General features: G+C 37.7%; 3 protein-coding genes across 4 annotated transcripts; all 3 read left to right on the plus strand.

Annotated features, from left to right (window-relative positions):
* The first annotated feature begins 13 nt into the window (after window positions 1-13).
* On the plus strand, window positions 14-4,684 carry LOC106355460 (putative nuclease HARBI1). 2 transcript variants are annotated; one of them, XM_048735116.1, is made up of 6 exons: window positions 14-305; window positions 722-918; window positions 1,016-1,132; window positions 1,220-1,274; window positions 2,423-2,828; window positions 3,222-4,684. In XM_048735116.1, exon 6 carries the CDS (start codon window positions 3,228-3,230, stop codon window positions 4,506-4,508), a length of 1,281 nt encoding a protein of 426 aa, XP_048591073.1. In that variant the 5' UTR covers window positions 14-305; window positions 722-918; window positions 1,016-1,132; window positions 1,220-1,274; window positions 2,423-2,828; window positions 3,222-3,227; the 3' UTR covers window positions 4,509-4,684. The 2 variants fall into 2 exon arrangements, with proteins under 2 accessions (XP_048591073.1, XP_048591074.1); XM_048735117.1 differs by lacking the exon at window positions 14-305 and having other exon boundaries at window positions 584-918; window positions 3,222-4,680.
* LOC125610013 (glutathione S-transferase T3-like) lies at window positions 1,570-2,334 on the plus strand. The gene has a single exon (XM_048781658.1). The coding sequence runs from the start codon at window positions 1,570-1,572 to the stop codon at window positions 2,332-2,334; it is 765 nt and encodes a 254-aa protein (XP_048637615.1).
* A 10,354-nt stretch (window positions 4,685-15,038) lies between the features above and the next one.
* LOC106352092 (protein GLUTAMINE DUMPER 5-like) lies at window positions 15,039-15,747 on the plus strand. The gene has a single exon (XM_013791770.3). The coding sequence runs from the start codon at window positions 15,176-15,178 to the stop codon at window positions 15,587-15,589; it is 414 nt and encodes a 137-aa protein (XP_013647224.2). The 5' UTR covers window positions 15,039-15,175; the 3' UTR covers window positions 15,590-15,747.
* The last annotated feature ends 1,271 nt before the right edge of the window (window positions 15,748-17,018 follow it).

Consider the following 17,018-nt stretch of genomic DNA (forward strand, 5'->3'; position numbering starts at 1 on the left):
TTTGTCGCCATTAGAGCATGTACAACGCGGGTTGTTAGTCAATCCTTAAGTGTAATCCTTAGCTTTTGGTGATTAAATAAACATTAAAAATATCGATTAAGCTAAGGATGAATCCTAAATTAAGGATTAAAAGGAGGGAGTCCGTAATGCGCTGGCGTTACGTGAGTGGCTGGAGTCACGTTTGTGTTTGGTGGGGTGAGTGAAAAAAAAACGCGAAGAAAATCATTTGTTCGACCCAAGGAAAAAAAAAACCAGAGCCGTGACGGAGGCGATAGAGGGGCGAATCGTGATCGTCGTTGTGGAAGGTAAATCCGCCGTCTCTTTCAGTTAATTTTCCTTCTGGGCTTGATGCATGTTAATTTCATCGGTTGAAAGGGTTCGATTGTGGGGTTTAAATAGAATTAGGGTTTGAAATGGGATTGGGTATTTCAATCGAATTAGGGTTTTTGTCTGGGTTTGTAATTTTCTTCTTTTCGAGGCGATGTTGTGTTGTTATTGACGCGATTACGGGTTCTGGATTGAGTAAATGGGATTGGGGATTTTATTCGAAATAGGGTTTTTTTCTGCGTTTGCTAATTTGTTCTTTTAGATACGATTGTTTGTTGTTCTCGTCGGGAATGAAATCGAAATAGGGTTTTGTTCTTGATTGAAATCGTATAATGGTTTTCTTGTCGGTTCACACTCGATGAAAGGTTTGACGCTGGATTTGTTTTCGTTGCAGGTACAGAAATGGAGGAAGAACTTCGAGATATGAAAGCACACAAAGCGTACATCAGCATGGTTGATTTCGTTGCAGAAGCGCAACAGGGCATTCCCAAACTGTGCCCTTGTGGCTCAATCACGAAGGAAACCGTTGATGAAGAGGACACTTACGACTACCTCCCTGGGAAAAGATACTTCATATGCAAAGACTTCGAGGTCAGTACTTTTCTTTCTATCTCATTTATTTATATGCGATTCTTGTTCTTCCTTATTTGTTTGTTGTTTGACCAATTTCCACTATTTTGTTTGGCAGAATGACGGCCTTCATTTCAGGCAACCATGGGTTACGGGTGTGACAGAAGAGGTTGAGAGGCTGAAGCTACGGGTTCACGAGCATGAGAAGCTTCTCAGAGAGTGTGAGGCACTTAAGGTGAGCTTCAATTGTCAGTTTCATAATAAATTTAGTTGTTTGTACACATTTCTAAACCATTGTTTGTGTTACCTGTTCTCTGTACAGGCACAGGTTGCAATGCTGGTAAAGCGGGTGACAGAACTTGAGTTACTGCACTGAGGTTAGTCTAACTGAACTTTATTAGTTACTATATAACTCGCTAGTTACTAGTTTTAGTTGTTACAATAGAAACGGATAGGACATGCACCTGTTTAGTTAGAAATCTTTACACGTTGCGTTAATGAACTTGTAGAGTGTGTAGTTATAAATGCTTAGGTTAACGACCATTAAATTTTTTATAGCTGTTGTGATAGGACAGTTTTCTACTTGTATTGAATGTATAATCCCTTATTTAATCTTACTAGTTTCTAGTAGAGAATCACACAGTTTTATTCATACTCTTTACAAACTCCTAAATGGAAAGCTCCTCTAGTTTTGTTAACCTGTTAACGAGTCAAGGGTCAGTTGACCTTGACTCATTAGAAACTCCTTTTGTTAGTACCCAACCTCCGCAAGAGCCAAGTGTGAAAGAGAGGAGGAAGTGGACTGTCAAGGACGATTTAGTCCTCATTGGGGCTTGGCTCAACACCAGCAAAGATTCAATAGTCAGTAACGAACAGAAAGGCGCTGCCTTCTGGAAGAGGATTGTAGAGTATTACAACTCCAGTCCTCTACTCGTTGGGCTGGTGCCTAGAGAACTAGGGCAATGCAAGCAAAGATGGGCCAGGATCAATGATCTGGTCTGTAAGTTTGCTGGCTGCTACGACACGGCCTTGAGGGAACAGAGAAGCGGGCAAAACGACAATGACGTGATGAAGGCTGCGTTGGATATCTTCAACAGTGACCACAACATGAAGTTCAACTTAGAACATGCGTGGAGGGAGCTTAGGCACGATGTGAAATGGTGTTCTACGTATATGGAGAAGGACAAGGATAAGCGCAAGGCAACTCCAGTGCCAGAGCCAGAAGAAAGACCGGTGGGGGTTAAGGCTGCTAAGGCTGCGGGTAAGAGGCACAGAACTGGAAAAGATGAAGAGTTAAGCAAGCTAGAAGGACTTATGGAGCTGAAAAAGCAAATCTCTAAGCAAAGTTTGCTAGAGAGTTTGCTAACCAAACCAGAGCCACTCAATGAGATGGAATTGGCCCTGAAAACGAAACTGTTGTCTGAATTATTGTCATGAGTGATGGTTTGTTAGTGGTAGTTATGTTTCCATTACAATGTTTGCGTTTTGTCTACTTTACTTACTCATCTCAAATGCTTTGTTTCAGGTGAAGTACAAGACATGTGCCACATGAAGACAAATGATGCTGTTTCAGTCACGGGTGTTTCTTTTTTCCTTGCGCATGTGAACCATTTCAGAGGTTCACGGGTTGTATGTTTTCCTTGCGGCTTTCATTTGTTTTTTTATAACCATGTCACGGATTCTATGTAAGGCAGAGTGTAACTTTTCGTGCCTTTATAAGGCAGTGTGTAATGTTTCATTTCTTGTACTCTAAACTCCATCTATCAAACGTACGTTTAAGAATTCTCAACATTGTCTTTTGATGATCAACATTTCTTGTACTCTAAACTCCATCTATCAAAGGTAGTTTTCTTCTGCCGCTATCCATCTCGTCTCAGGTTCTAACCTTTCACGGTGCATAATTTTTTGCACTAAACTCTGCAAACTCGCCGGTAATCGTAATTCCTCTTCCTTTCTTACGCATCTCCGCGTCTCTTAGTTAGTGATCCGATAAAGTTTGAATATTTTTCTCGAGCTCATGAGATTCTTGTGATCCACGTTTTAGGGTTTCAATAATATTTCCTGGTAAATATACATGTGATCATACATATTAAAGTCTTAATTTGTTCACTTACTTAGACCTCTGAATATGATTTCTAAAGGAACATTTTGTTAAAGCAAAGATAAGTAAATTTATAACTATATTTGATTCTTTTTATTTCAAACTATAGTTTACGTTTACAAAGAAAAGTAAATATTATTCTTTAGGTTGAAACTATATTTTATTCTTTTTATTTCAAACTATAGTTTACGAATCATGATCATTTTTTTAAAACGAAATATAGGCAAATATGGGAGATGAAGTGGATCGCAGATTAAATGCGGCTTTAGATGAAGCAGTCGATGAATATTTGGAAGATACATACAACGACATCGTAAAGAAGCAAAAAAAGAAAGAGAGAAAACGTGCATATGTCGAAAGAAACCGCGAAGAGGGCCATTCCCGTCTATGGAATGACTACTTCAGTGAAAATCCAACATTTCCGCCTCATTTATTCAGACGCCGTTTCCGCATGAACAAGGAAGTTTTCATGCGTATTGTCGATCGTCTATCAGAAAATTATCCTTTCTTCCAACAAAGAAGAGATGCTGTCGGAAGATTAGGTCTATCTCCACTACAAAAGTGTACGGCAGCTCTTCGTATGCTTGCTTATGGCTGTGCGGCTGACGCCGTTGACGAATACCTCAGACTTGGTGAAAGCACGGCACTTTCATGTTTAACGAATTTCACAGAAGGGGTAATTGATTTATTTGGAGAAGAGTATATGCGAAGACCCACTCCAGAGGATCTTCAACGATTGCTCGATATTGGAGAGATTCGCGGCTTTCCGGGAATGATAGGAAGCATCGATTGTATGCATTGGGAGTGGAAAAATTGCCCAACCGCTTGGAAAGGACAGTACACACGTGGATCAGGAAAGCCAACCATTGTCTTGGAAGCTGTAGCTTCCCAAGATCTTTGGATTTGGCACGCTTTTTTTGGTCCTCCAGGTACCTTAAACGATATTAACGTCCTCGATCGATCTCCTGTTTTTGATGACATTTTACAAGGTCGAGCTCCAAGGGTACAATACCTCGTAAACGGACACCAATATGGTTTGCCTTACTACCTCACAGACGGCATATATCCAAGATGGTCAACATTTATCCAATCTATCTCAAACCCTCAAAGCCCTGAAGCACAGTTATTTGCTAAAGTTCAGGAGTCCACCCGAAAAGATGTGGAGCGTGCTTTCGGAGTATTGCAAGCTCGATTTGCAATAGTTAAAAACCCGGCTATTTTGTGGGACAAGACCCAAATAGGGATGGTTATGCGAACATGTATCATACTCCACAATATGATAGTGGAAAATGAACGCAATGGATACAGCGGGTGTGATATATCAGAGTTTGAAGAAGGAGAGTCGAGTAGAAGTTCAGAGGTGGATATGTCATATACTCGCAGGCCTTCAAATCTCCGAACTATGCTTGAAATACGTACTCAAGTTCGTGACCCACATACGCATGAACAATTGAAATTTGATTTGATCCAAAATATTTGGAACAAGTTTGGTAATGATGCAAATGTTTAATTGTTGTATGTTTCTATTTTCTCATTCAATAAATAAAAATTTTAAATTTTCTTTTAAAAAATATTTATTAATAATTTTGTAAGGATTCCTTAATGGTAACACCATTGGAGTAATATTTATGATAAGAGTCCTTGACTATTCATAAAAAAAAAAAAAAAAAAAAAATTAATAAACTAATGTTAAGGACTCCAATGGTGGGTAACACCATTGGAGGTGCTCTTAGCAACAAACTATCGCGGTGAAGATTTGTTGCATGATCGAAATCTTATAATCGAAATAATTAAATAATAACGGATCACCAGAAAAAATAAGTTTTAAAATCATAATAAATGCATCGGCTAATCGAACTGATCTGGAAGCAAAATAATTTTGAATTTTGTGGTTACTAACAATTGATTTGCCTAAATCATTTTCGAAAGTTACAGAGAATCTTTCGCATTCACAAATCACAATCAAATAGCTCGATAATAAAGAAGGAAAATTTTACTTGGGTAAATTCAGTTAAAAGGAAAATTTTACTTGGGCTAAATTGAGTAAGCCTAATCAATTAAAATATTTAAAAATCCAATCCATGAACCAGCCCAATTATAATTGGAAATGGACGTAAACCGAACGAGGGTGCGCCGGTTTCCCGTACCAACCGTTCTTCTTGATCCATTCGTCGAGTTAGGGTTTCTAAGGCGAATCACAGATGATTAGTCTCTCGAACTCGAAGCTCTGTTCCAGATGAGTGACTCGGAGTCGGAAGAAGAATCACCGGAATAGTTTGTTACGTCAACTCTTTAAACACACCTTTTTTTTTTGGTAAGAAGAAAGATGGTTTCAGGGTGAAAAATATTTCTAGCTCCAGCATCACCTTTTTGCTGGAACCAAACATTGTAAATAGTCATAGATTGAACCTGAGCAGCAGAAGGCGGCTATTAGCACTCCCTTTACCATTTGCCAACTCGACATTGGTTCTTTAAACACACTTTTCATTACTTTCTAATTTGTTTCAGTATTGGCTTAACCCATTACAACTTGAAGGGATATAGATCCTATGGTTACGGACTTACAGTTAGTTACTTCTTTATTCGTGCAACACACGTATGTATATAGCTTGGAAACTGACAGAAAGTTATTTGTTTGAACTGTGCAGATGGCGGCACCTACATTGTCGGATAGTACAAAAAGAATCTTATGCAAATGGTATGGATTCATTTATTTCCAAACGGCCGGCAACCTTGCAGAGATTAAGAGTATCTGGAACAGTACTTCTGTTAAATTATTTTATTAGTATATTGAGTGGCTCTTGTGTATATTAAATGTGAAGGCCAGATAGGAAAAAGGTTTTGGGCTTAATTAGCAGTCTCTTTCTGTTTTAGTTTTGTTTTTGGTTACTCTATAGAGATGTATAGTTTAAAAAGTACATATGTAAAATTTGTAGAAACAACAATAATTGTTTCGATCATTATCATGTTTTTAATGAATACTTATGTTCTCTACAAAATAAGCAAAGTTAGCTCACGTTATAACTTGTTATATTTTATTTACGTATCATGTCATATTATTATATGAACAGAAGTTGTTTCTTACATTTTAGCATCGACATAGTTTCATATATTGAACATGGCTTGAAGTCGTATTGTCTAAATTCGAAGAGTGTTTGATGGTATTTGTTACAGAGGTAACTCTATTCTTCTTCGCGATCCAACCTGACTTAGTTTTCTCACCAATGAGTAACACAATTCAAAGCTGGTGTCTTTTGTTATATCAATAGTGACCTTGACTTTCATATTGTATAATTTATTAAGCATCCTCCAACTTTTTACCGTTACTTTTTTATAAACTATTTTCATGATTGTATAAACAAATATGTGCATACACAGATACCTAAAGGGGCGTATAGACTACTACTACATGTTCACTTTAGATCAACAAAAAAAGAATAAAAAACAAGATAAATATATAAATTAAATAAAGAAGACAAGCAAGATATGATTCTTGGATGTCTCACAAAGTCATATAAACAGATCGATAGATCATTACAGACAGAAATATTCGTATCTAAGTTTGATTCACAACCAGATTTCGAATAATTTTATGACTTTTTGTTATATGCATAAACAAATATATTCTCTGGCTTCACAGTAAATGTATAAGCCTCTCCCACATAGGTGGAAGCGAATCTCTCCGGCAAGCATAAATCAATAACTCATGTCTATCTATCTAAGGGTTGCGTACATCAATCGCTTTCGGGTTCACATGATACAACTATCAATACCAGTAATGTGTATATATGTGCATAATATTTTCAATATAAATCATCACACACAAACACACACACATATATATATATAATATGTTTATGCTTTACGTGATGGAGTCGTGATCAACAAGAGATGACCCCTTGGCATAACCAACAGGTTGTTTACTAATCAGTTAAAGGAGAGAGTAAATTTAGATGCTTTTGCGTTGGTGGAAAATAGAATAGTTATAGACAAGAGTGTTCCTTTTATTCATACGATCTAAATGGATCATTTGCACATGATTTCCAATTCAGAAGATTCTATGATTTCTTTTAAAATTATCTTTAGTTTTTAAAAATTTAAGTATGAGTGTCGTTTTTATTATCAGGAGGATTTAGGCAAAAGCCCAAATTTTTTTTGAGGCTTGAGACCATAAATGTAATATTAATTTCATCTCAAATAATATTTAATTATGTGATTTATAAACTTTGTATATAGTTATTTTTAGTTGAGTCAACTATACTTAGTATTTAATCTATATGAGTTTTTTATGGTTACTGAGAATATGATTAAAAGCGGTAAAAATAGTGGAAAATATGAATTGGTTAAATGTGAGGCGGAATACTCGAACAATAATTAGATTTAATGTTTTATTGGATTATAGTATTTCGAATAGATGAACGTAGCTGAATATGCAATTAACAAAACTCAGTTAGCCGTTAAATTGTACTAGTCATTGTCACTAATATTAGCTAAAACATTAATCAACATGACATATCACAGTCAAAATCCATTAGGATACAAAAAAACTTAAAATCGTAGTTAAAAATAACTAGTGATCTTAAAAATGTGATTTGTGTTTTGTTGTTCATGCATTGTTATTCAAGATAAAGTTTCCATGATGTATATTGGTGACACAAAACAAGTAAACGGTCATAAAATAGTAATAGTTAAATGAATAAATGGTAATCAATCTGAGGTTAGAATATAAATATCCAATTTAAACATAAATACTTCCAGATTTTTTTAGAAAGTTTGATATGTATATTTTTGATTAATAATAGTATGCATTGCTGACTGATGTTATACAATATATATATTAGTGTAAGCCAATGTACATATCGATATCCATAACCATAAGTATGTTTAACTTTTTCTCAAAAAATGTTTAAATGGGTCCAATGTTTTGGAAGTGCAAGATTACTTTACTTAGTAATAATATCACAAGGGAGAAAGTTACGCAAGTTGACAATCCAGAATTTTCATGTCAAGTTGTGAAGTCTCCTACAACTCCACCAAAATATTCTCATGGCACAACTCAAACTCGAAGTAAAAGCTTTGAAACATGTACTGACCTTAAAAATAAGATTGAACTTTACTCTCAATCAATTAATTTTTACTGTCTAAGTTTGCTTCAGCAAAATATTTTTTCATGTATTATTGCACAGCTCAAAGCCTTAAAGTAAAGGTTTGAAGTATGACTTTGCTTGTTTAGGTACATTTGTAGTGATCTAATTTGCTTGTGGTATAATTTGATAGAATAAAAGTTGACTAAACAATTTCAATCCCACAATTTTATATCCACTGCTATTATTTCACATCAATCCGTATCCATCCTATGGTTTAATATTAATTTATTCATATATGTAGATATTTATTTATTAATCTAACAATTTTGGGACTTGACTATCTTGATTAAACAAATGATATATTCCCTTCCAACAATGGATAAAGTAAAATCTAGTGGAATATTGTTGTGGAATATCAAAAGTAAACCCACATATAATTACTGTTAGCTGCAAATCATATCCAAATAGCATCATAAACCCTTGGATTTAGCGTAATAACAAATGGCCATGTGATTTACTGCTGCCATTGCCCCAACAGCGAGACTTGACGTGAAATTCATGGGCCTGAATAAAACACACACTGGGCACAGTTGATATTCCAAAATCCAAATAATAATCAAACTAATACTTCTTCCATTTCGTATTATTTATAGTTTGCTCCATTTTAAATGTTTTCAATGCAAAATTTAATAACAATATTCTTAATTTTATTTTTTTATTGGTTAAAATATTGTTAGGTGTATAGATAATGATATTTTTATTTTGCAAATATGAAAAATTAAATATTTTCTTAATCTATGTGCATAAATCTAAAACGACAAATAAAGTAAAAGAGAGAGTATGATGATTTGTTTTTGACTTGCCAATTATTTTGTTGCAATTTTTGTCATTTTCTAAACCAAACATCTATTCTATATTTTATAATAATCTAAGTAATGAACCATTTGATCTCATTCACATATATACTTCTTTGGTAAAATTTTAAATTAAATATAGATTTGAAGGCAATATGTGATGTCTTTTTGTGATGTTGCTTTCGCATATATACTTTAATCACTGCTTCTATATCCTTGTTCGTATTATGATTATACATACTTTCTGAATCGTTGTTGATGAAACGCTACTTGGTTTTATTTGCTCAGGAACAAGTTCCATGTGCTTCAAGTTTTTCACCCATTTTCTTAAATCCAGGGTTTAAGTCAATTTGAGGCAAAACTGCCAATTAGTTAATTATTATTTTTCCAAAAACAAGCATTGAAGAGAAATAATTTACTAATGTCATGATGTGCTACGATCTTCGATCCAAATAAGTTATGGTAGTAAGATGTACATTTTTGTTGTTTATCTAAAAAGAACAAAAATAATACAAATCAAGGTATACACCAGTCATGTTTAATTATTTTTCCTGAAGATTCAATTAAAGAACGCGTTTTTTCTCTCTCCTTGCGACTCTATGTGCGATTAGGTTTTTCTCGTCGCCGCCGTCAACAGGCCTCACGCCCGAGGACGAGAACCTCCTCCCTCCCCTCTTCTTACCGAAAAATGATTCCTTACGCTAAGGTCATCTCTTCTCGAAACCCTCTCGCAATTTCGGATAAAGAAGCCAAGGCGTTTGACTCTCAAATCGAAGTTAAGCTCCAGATTGCTTCTACGCCGGCCGCGATTCCCTCTTCCTCAGCTCCGACGTACGCCGAAAGGTTTAAAGCGTCTCTCAGAAACCTTAGGAAGATCTCAGATCCCACCTATCTCGAAGATGGTACACCGGTCGTGCAAGCGCCCCCAGCCGTCTTACTCCAAGCCTCAGAAATGTGGAAAGACCATATTGTTGTTCATTTCCATGGACGCCGACCTCACCCAGCAAAAATCATTGCCGACCTCAATCCAGTTTGGGGAAAGTTCGGAAACATCACCGTTCGAACAATATCTCCGACTAGTTGTCTCATTTTCATTCCGTCGATTCAAACTAGAGAATGGGTATTGCGAGTGGGGTACTGGCAGGTGGATCATTGTGCATTCTCGGTGTACCATTGGTCTTCAGAGGGCAGTCTTCAGGAACATGAACTCAAAACTGCTCCTACGTGGGCTGTTATGAAGAATGTCCCGCCGCAACTGTATTCTCTTGACGGCATTAGCGTGATGGCTAGTGCGATTGGTGAACCACTCCATACAGAGAAGTCTAGATTGGATCCTTACCACTTTGGTGACACGAAGGTGAAGATTGAGATAACTCTAGATCAGGATCCTCCCAAACTAGTTGAAGTACGAGATGTGCAAGGAAATGCTGTTCGGATTATGGTTGAATATCCTAGTCTTCCCCCTAAGTGTCTCAACTGTGAGAAGTACGGCCATTTGATCAATCGCTGTACTAAGCCACACATTAAGAAGAAGAAAGCAATAATTCCAAACCAAACTCAAGAGAGGATGGCTTCTACCTCGACGAAGATCAGTCTGAACTCCAGTTCGGAAGATGCTATCCAAGCTAGCAGTGAGTCTTTGCCAGAGAAGAGTGATCTTTCTGAATCAAAGGAAAGAAAAAAGAAGTCCAAACGGAGGGGTAGATCACGGTCTCGTGCGCAAAGTACACCGCCATTGTCAGAGATTGAGCAAACTCAGGATGTCCAAGAAGGGAGTCAAAAAAAGGGGGATATAAGCCCTGAGTCACAGTCGCTTTCCCTGGCTATGAGTAGTACGAAAGAGATCGATGCAGTACCTCCAGAAGACACTGATGCAGTGGGTCTTGAGGAGGATCTGCAACAAGGTAAGGCAGAAGAGAAGGTGTCTGAACCGGATTCTCCTCCTGGTGGTGACCCTGAAGAGGATGAACGAATGTGGTTCAAACATCCAAAGGCTGTCCGCAAAGCCATTAGGCAGGAGTTATGGCGTTCATCTCTCATGGAACAACCTTACAAGGAGGCCTCCTCGGTTCGGACCTGGGGATCTTCCTCGGGGAGAAAAATTCCTCTCTAACCGCAAGTCGGTCTTCTACCCTGTAAATATGAAGATTTTTTCTTGGAATGTTAGGGGGTTAAATAGTAGTGGTCGGCAGAATACTATTAGAAGTTGGTTAAATAATTTGGGGTACTCAGTAGGTGCTTTTGTTGAGACTCATGTAGCAGAAAAAAATTCAGCTGCATTGATGCAAGATTTATTTCGAGGGTGGAGTTATGCTAGTAATTACTCAGAGGTGGAGGGTGGCAGGATTTGGATTGTCTGGGAGCAGTCGTTATCAGTGGTGGTGTTCAAGAAGTCAGAACAAATGATGGTCTGTGGCGTCTTTTATCCGACTACGCAGGTGTCGCTAACAGTGGGTTTTGTCTATGCCTATAATACGGAGGGTCAGAGAAGAAGGTTGTGGGAGGAGATAGTAAGCTTATCGAGTCATCACCTGGTCAAGGACAGACCGCTGCTTATTCTCGGGGATTTTAATCAGATTCTTAATGCAACAGAGCACTTCTCCATTCTTCCTTATGACTTACCGGTCCGAGGTATGGATGAGCTGCGGGATTGTCTAGTACAGTCTGAGTTAGAAGATCTTGAATCGAGGGGTATCTATTTTACTTGGTCCAACAATAGGCCAGATGATCCAATCATTCGAAAGCTAGACAGAGCGGTAGGGAATGAAACTTGGAGGGAGACATTTCCAGATGTAGTGGCTCAGTTTGAAGCTCCAGGAGAATCAGATCATGCGCCATGTGTGGTGGATCTTCTCACGGTGTCTGAAAGCCGAAAGATCAGTTTCAAGTATTTCTCATTCTTATCTACTCACCCTCAGTTTCTAGATCAGGTTCTAGCTGCTTGGCAAAAGGAGATTGCTGTTGGTTCAGAGCTGTTCTCTTTGGGTCAGAGATTGAAAGCAGTCAAACAAGTCTGTAGGAGGCTTCATAGAGTTGGATTTGGTAACATTCAGCAAAAGACTAAGCTTGCTATGGAAGAACTTCAGGATATTCAGAGTGAAATGCTGGTGAACCCGACGGAGTCTCTCTTTAGAAGAGAGTTTGTAGCCCGGAAAAAGTGGAAGTTCCTTGATTCAGCGCTGCAGATTTTTTTCAAGATTAAGTCAAGGATCAGATGGTTAAAGGATGGTGATCCGAATACTAAGTTCTTCTTTAAAGCGGCTCTCGCTCATCAAGCAAGGAATGCGATCAGATTCTTAATAGATGAGGCAGGGATAAAGGTCACCAACAAAGCTCAGGTTAAAGATATGGTAGTCTCTTATTTCCATCATCTTCTTGGTTCAGTCTCTCTCAGTACATCTCCTCCTTCAGTGAATGATCTCCAGATTCTGATGAGATATCGTTGCCCAGAAGAGTTGAAAGAGAGTCTGTGCCGTCTACCCAGTGCTGAGGAAATCACAACAACGCTAATGTCTATGTTCAAGAGTAAGGCGCTGGGGCCTGATGGGTTTCCCGCAGAGTTCTTCTGGGAAGCCTGGAATGTCGTAGGCAGTGAAGTTTTAGCAGCTGTGAAAGAGTTTTTTGTGGGCGGTAGAATGTTGAGGAAATTCAATGCCACAGCCATAGCCTTAATTCCAAAAATCATTGGAGCTGATAAGTTGACCCTTTTCAGACCAATATCTTTGTGCTCCACCATTTATAAGGTGATTGCGAGGGTTTTAAAGAAGAAGATTAAGCTCTTTATTGAGGAAGTGGTTCAGAGGAATCAAGTGGGATTTATTCAAGGCCGATTGTTGTGTGAGAACGTTCTGTTGGCTTCTGAGTTAGTCACTGATTTCCATGTTAAAGGAAGAGTTTCTCGAGGATGTCTGAAGATTGATCTAGCTAAAGATTATGATAACTTAAATTGGGAGTTCTTGCTAAACCTGCTCAAAGCTTATGAGCTTCCTGATGAGTTAATTGGATGGATAAAGGAGTGTATTACTACAACCTCCTTTAGCGTGGTGGTTAATGGAGAGCTTCACGGATATTTCCAAGGAAAAAAGGGACTTAGACAGGGTGATCCAGTCTCATCTCTGCTCTTTGTCCTAGCGATGGACGTGTTGTCCAAAATGTTGGATCAGGGAGCTCGAAATAACCGGTTCAAACCTTACCCGTCGTGTGAAGCTCCTCTCATAACACATTTGAGTTTTGCCGATGACGTTTTGGTTTTTTCGATGGATCGGAGGAATCTTTGAGGGGGGTTCTGGAAATACTTGAGGAGTTCAAACAATTATCAGGCCTCAGCGTTAATAGAGATAAGACAGAATTGCTGATTGATGGAGGTAGTCACTCTCTGTGTCAAGAGCTGGCTGAAGCTACGGGGATTAAGCAAGGAGCTCTACCTGTTAGGTATCTCGGAGTTCCGCTTTCTGCAAAGAAAATGAAGAAATCCGACTTTAAACCGCTGCTTGATAAGATAGAAGCGAGGTTTAACTCTTGGACAGTCAAGCATCTATCCTTTGCGGGGAGGTTCCAATTAATTCAGGCAGTCATTTACTCAACTATTACCTTCTGGTGTTCAATATTTATTCTCCCAAATGAGTGCATAAGGATACTTGAGAGAATGTGCAATGCTTTTCTCTGGAATGGAGCTCCTCAGTCTGCTAAGGGTGCAAAAATAAACTGGATAACAGTTTGCACTCCTAAAGATGAGGGAGGTTTGGGGCTAAAGAGGTTGCCAGATTGGAACCAGGTCTTGGCTTTGAAGTTAATTTGGTTGTTATTTGCTGCGGGAGGATCCCTGTGGGTCTCGTGGATGAGGATAAATAAGATTGGATCCGACAACTTCTGGAAATTGGAGCCTCGTAGAGGAGACAGTTGGTTATGGAAGAAGTTATGCAAGTTGAGAGCAGTGGCTAGACCCTTTATTGTGTGCGAAATTGGTTCGGGGTTAACTGCTAGCTTTTGGCATGACAATTGGACGGATCTTGGACCTTTGATACATCTTACTGGAACAAGAGGTCCTGCAGTCTCGGGTTTGCACTTGGAAGCGACAGTGGCGGAGGCGATTACGAATGGTGAGTGGTGGCTGAGTTCCTTTCGCAGCAGGAACTGCATCATTACACTATTAAAGCAATGCTTACCATCTCTTCTACCTATAGTGCAGTCATCTAATGATGATACTTACCTGTGGAGAATGGAAAATGATTCCCCTTCAACTACCTTCTCTACGGCTAGAACATGGCTTACTCTTCACCCTCCAAACCCTCCGGTCTTTTAGCATTCTCAAGTATGGTTCAAAGGGAGAGTTCCTAAGCATGCATTTATATCCTGGCTAGTGGTATGGAACAGGCTAGCAACGAGGGATAGGCTGCGGGGTTGGGGGGTCGATGTACAACCAAACTGCCTTCTGTGCGTGGGAAATGATGAGTGCAGGCAACACTTATTTTTTGACTGCGTGTACAGCTCTGAGATCTGGCATTACTTTTGTTCTCGCCTCCATCTAACACCTCCTACCTTGTTTGAGGACTGTCTGAGATGGTTGAAGGACTCTACATCAGATACAAATATTCTTCTTATAGTCAAGTTCATCTTTCAAGCAGTTATATACATGGTTTGGAAGGAAAGAAACTCTCGGTTGCATACGAGCTTATGCAGACCTCCGCAGGCAATCATTCAGGACATCAAGCAAACTCTAAGGCTAAGGCTTGACCCACTGTCTCGAGACATGAGGACCACTAACAGTCTTTCTCTTACTTTTTTAGGTTCTTGGTTAAGTTTTTTTTAGGGCATTGTTAAGTCTCTGGTATAGTCTCCCCTCTGGTTTGCAAGGTTAAAGGTAGGAAAGGTAGGTGATCTATGCTTGTAATCAGTTCCTTTAAATTTGAATTAAAAAAAAAAAAAAAAAAAAAAAAAAAAAGAAGGTATACACCTAAATGCAAAACACACATTGTTAAAATATCTTCGAACTTGGTGCATGATCAAAGCAACGTAACGTATCATGGAGATTCCGTGACCAACTTACCTTTAATTTTTTTTATAATTAAAAAGGAAAAAACAGAAATGACATTTTGTACAAAATTTTACACCTCTCACACTCTCTCTCTTACTCTGCCAGTGCTATAAATCAACTGTAAACCACTCCAAGCAAATCAAACTAGCCTCTCAGTTAACAAAAGAAACATTTACAAATTTTCAGCAGAAAAAAGAAAACAATGAGGAATTTTCCAAACATAACAGATCACAAGATGTCAACAATAGTGGAGTCTCAGACAAGGCATCCATGGCGTACACCAGTCCCTTACCTATTCGGTGGTTTAGCCGCGATGCTTGGACTCATAGCCTTTGCTCTCTTGTTACTCGCCTGCTCCTACTGGTCACTCTCACGGCGGACAGACAGCGAGAAACAGACGGAGACTGATGAAAAGGTAACTGCAAAGGTTTTCGAGGAGAAGATACTTGTGATCATGGCTGGACATAACAAACCAACCTTCTTGGCCACACCTGTCGCGGCCAAGACTTGCGTGTCAAGCCTAGAATGCGTAATTACGGAGGATAAAGAAGGGCAAAATGGAGAATCCACAGGAATAAAAGCGTCATTGTTTTCTTCTGACGAAGGAAACCAGTGAGCTCTGTACTCGAGATTGTTTTTATTTTGGCGTTTCTCTCGCCCTCTGTTTTGTTCCTTTTTTTTTGGTTGTTGTTGGGATTATTTTCCTCTGTTTTTCTCGACCATCATATTGTAAAGCTTAATTAGATTAGTAAATGTGAACAAGAGTTTGACATATTTTCGGGTTTCTTTGTATATATGTCGGTATGAAAATATTTCACTATAAGATAATTTCAGGTAGGCCAAAAGAAAAAAAGAACAAAATATGCAAATTATCACTGTTATGAATTCATAATTCTTATGTTTTTGTACATAACAAAAGAAAGAGCTGTTGAATCAACAAAAATAGCATCTGTTTATTTTGTTAATCTAATTTTTCCTTTGAATTATTTTTATAGAAAAAAAGACTAGGATAACACCAAACCAAGTTTTTGTTCCCAAAGTAGCACTCAATGCTCAAAGTCACAAAAATAGGTTTTATTAAAGAGGTAAATATACACTTATACCCCCTTGGGTTAATTAATCCAAACCTTAAGGTTTAGAGTTAAGGGGTGAGGTTTTGGAATTAGAGTTTAAAATTTATAAAAAATAAATACTAAAATAAAAAATAAAAAATTTTAAAAATAGTTTCAAAAAGTATTTTTAAATTATAAAAAAAAAATTTGAAAAAAAAAAAATTTCAAAAAAAAATTTCAAAAAAAGTTTATAAAAATTTCGAATCTGAAAACATATAATCTGAAACTATAAAAAAAAAATTTCATTTTTTTTTTTATTTTTATTTTATTTATTTTTATTTATTTTTGTTTGTTTATTTAATTTTAAACCAAGGGTATTATGAATATTTTACCCTTTAATGAATGTCATTTTTGTGACTTTCTCCTTCTAGTGCTATTTTTGAGACATAAACTTTAAAAATTGCTATTATTGACAATTGTTCATTTTTATATTCGGAAAAATGATTTTAGTAGATTGAGGTAAATTTGTTCTAGGAAAGTACAAGAGCAAGTACGATACGATCATCATGCTCGTAATCATATACTATTATTTATTGATTGACTCAGACTCCCATGGTTTTCTGCCGTCGGCATGCTGTATCGGTTGGCGGAAAGTACATTGAAAAAGAGACCATGACAAGTGTCACGACACTGGTTTTGAAGGAGTACAAAGTGTCTTTCATTTATTTTGGAACAGTTGTATGAGTTTATAGCTCTATTAGCCTGACGCGGCGATGAGACTATGCTGCATCATCGTATTTATTGCACTTCATTTAATCAACTTCCAACAGAGAGAGGGAGAGACTTCCACATTTTTTATGATATCATTCGGACGGTTTCAGATTTTTTTTTTGAGGGTTTGGTATGCGTACAACCTGCGAACAAAAAAAAAAAATGGTAAACCATTCTTACGCAAAAGAATATTAAATCACCGGTGTCCACGCGTTAGAAATA

The sequence above is a fragment of the Brassica napus genome, chromosome A6 (assembly GCF_020379485.1).
Source record: "Brassica napus cultivar Da-Ae chromosome A6, Da-Ae, whole genome shotgun sequence".
Classification (NCBI taxonomy): domain Eukaryota; kingdom Viridiplantae; phylum Streptophyta; class Magnoliopsida; order Brassicales; family Brassicaceae; genus Brassica; species Brassica napus.

Coding starts and splice junctions, on each gene's coding strand:
- LOC106355460 (XM_048735116.1), top strand. CDS start 3,228: ATGGGAGATGAAGTGGATCGCAGATTAAATGCGGCTTTAGATGAAGCA.
- LOC106352092 (XM_013791770.3), top strand. CDS start 15,176: ATGAGGAATTTTCCAAACATAACAGATCACAAGATGTCAACAATAGTG.
- LOC125610013 (XM_048781658.1), top strand. CDS start 1,570: ATGGAAAGCTCCTCTAGTTTTGTTAACCTGTTAACGAGTCAAGGGTCA.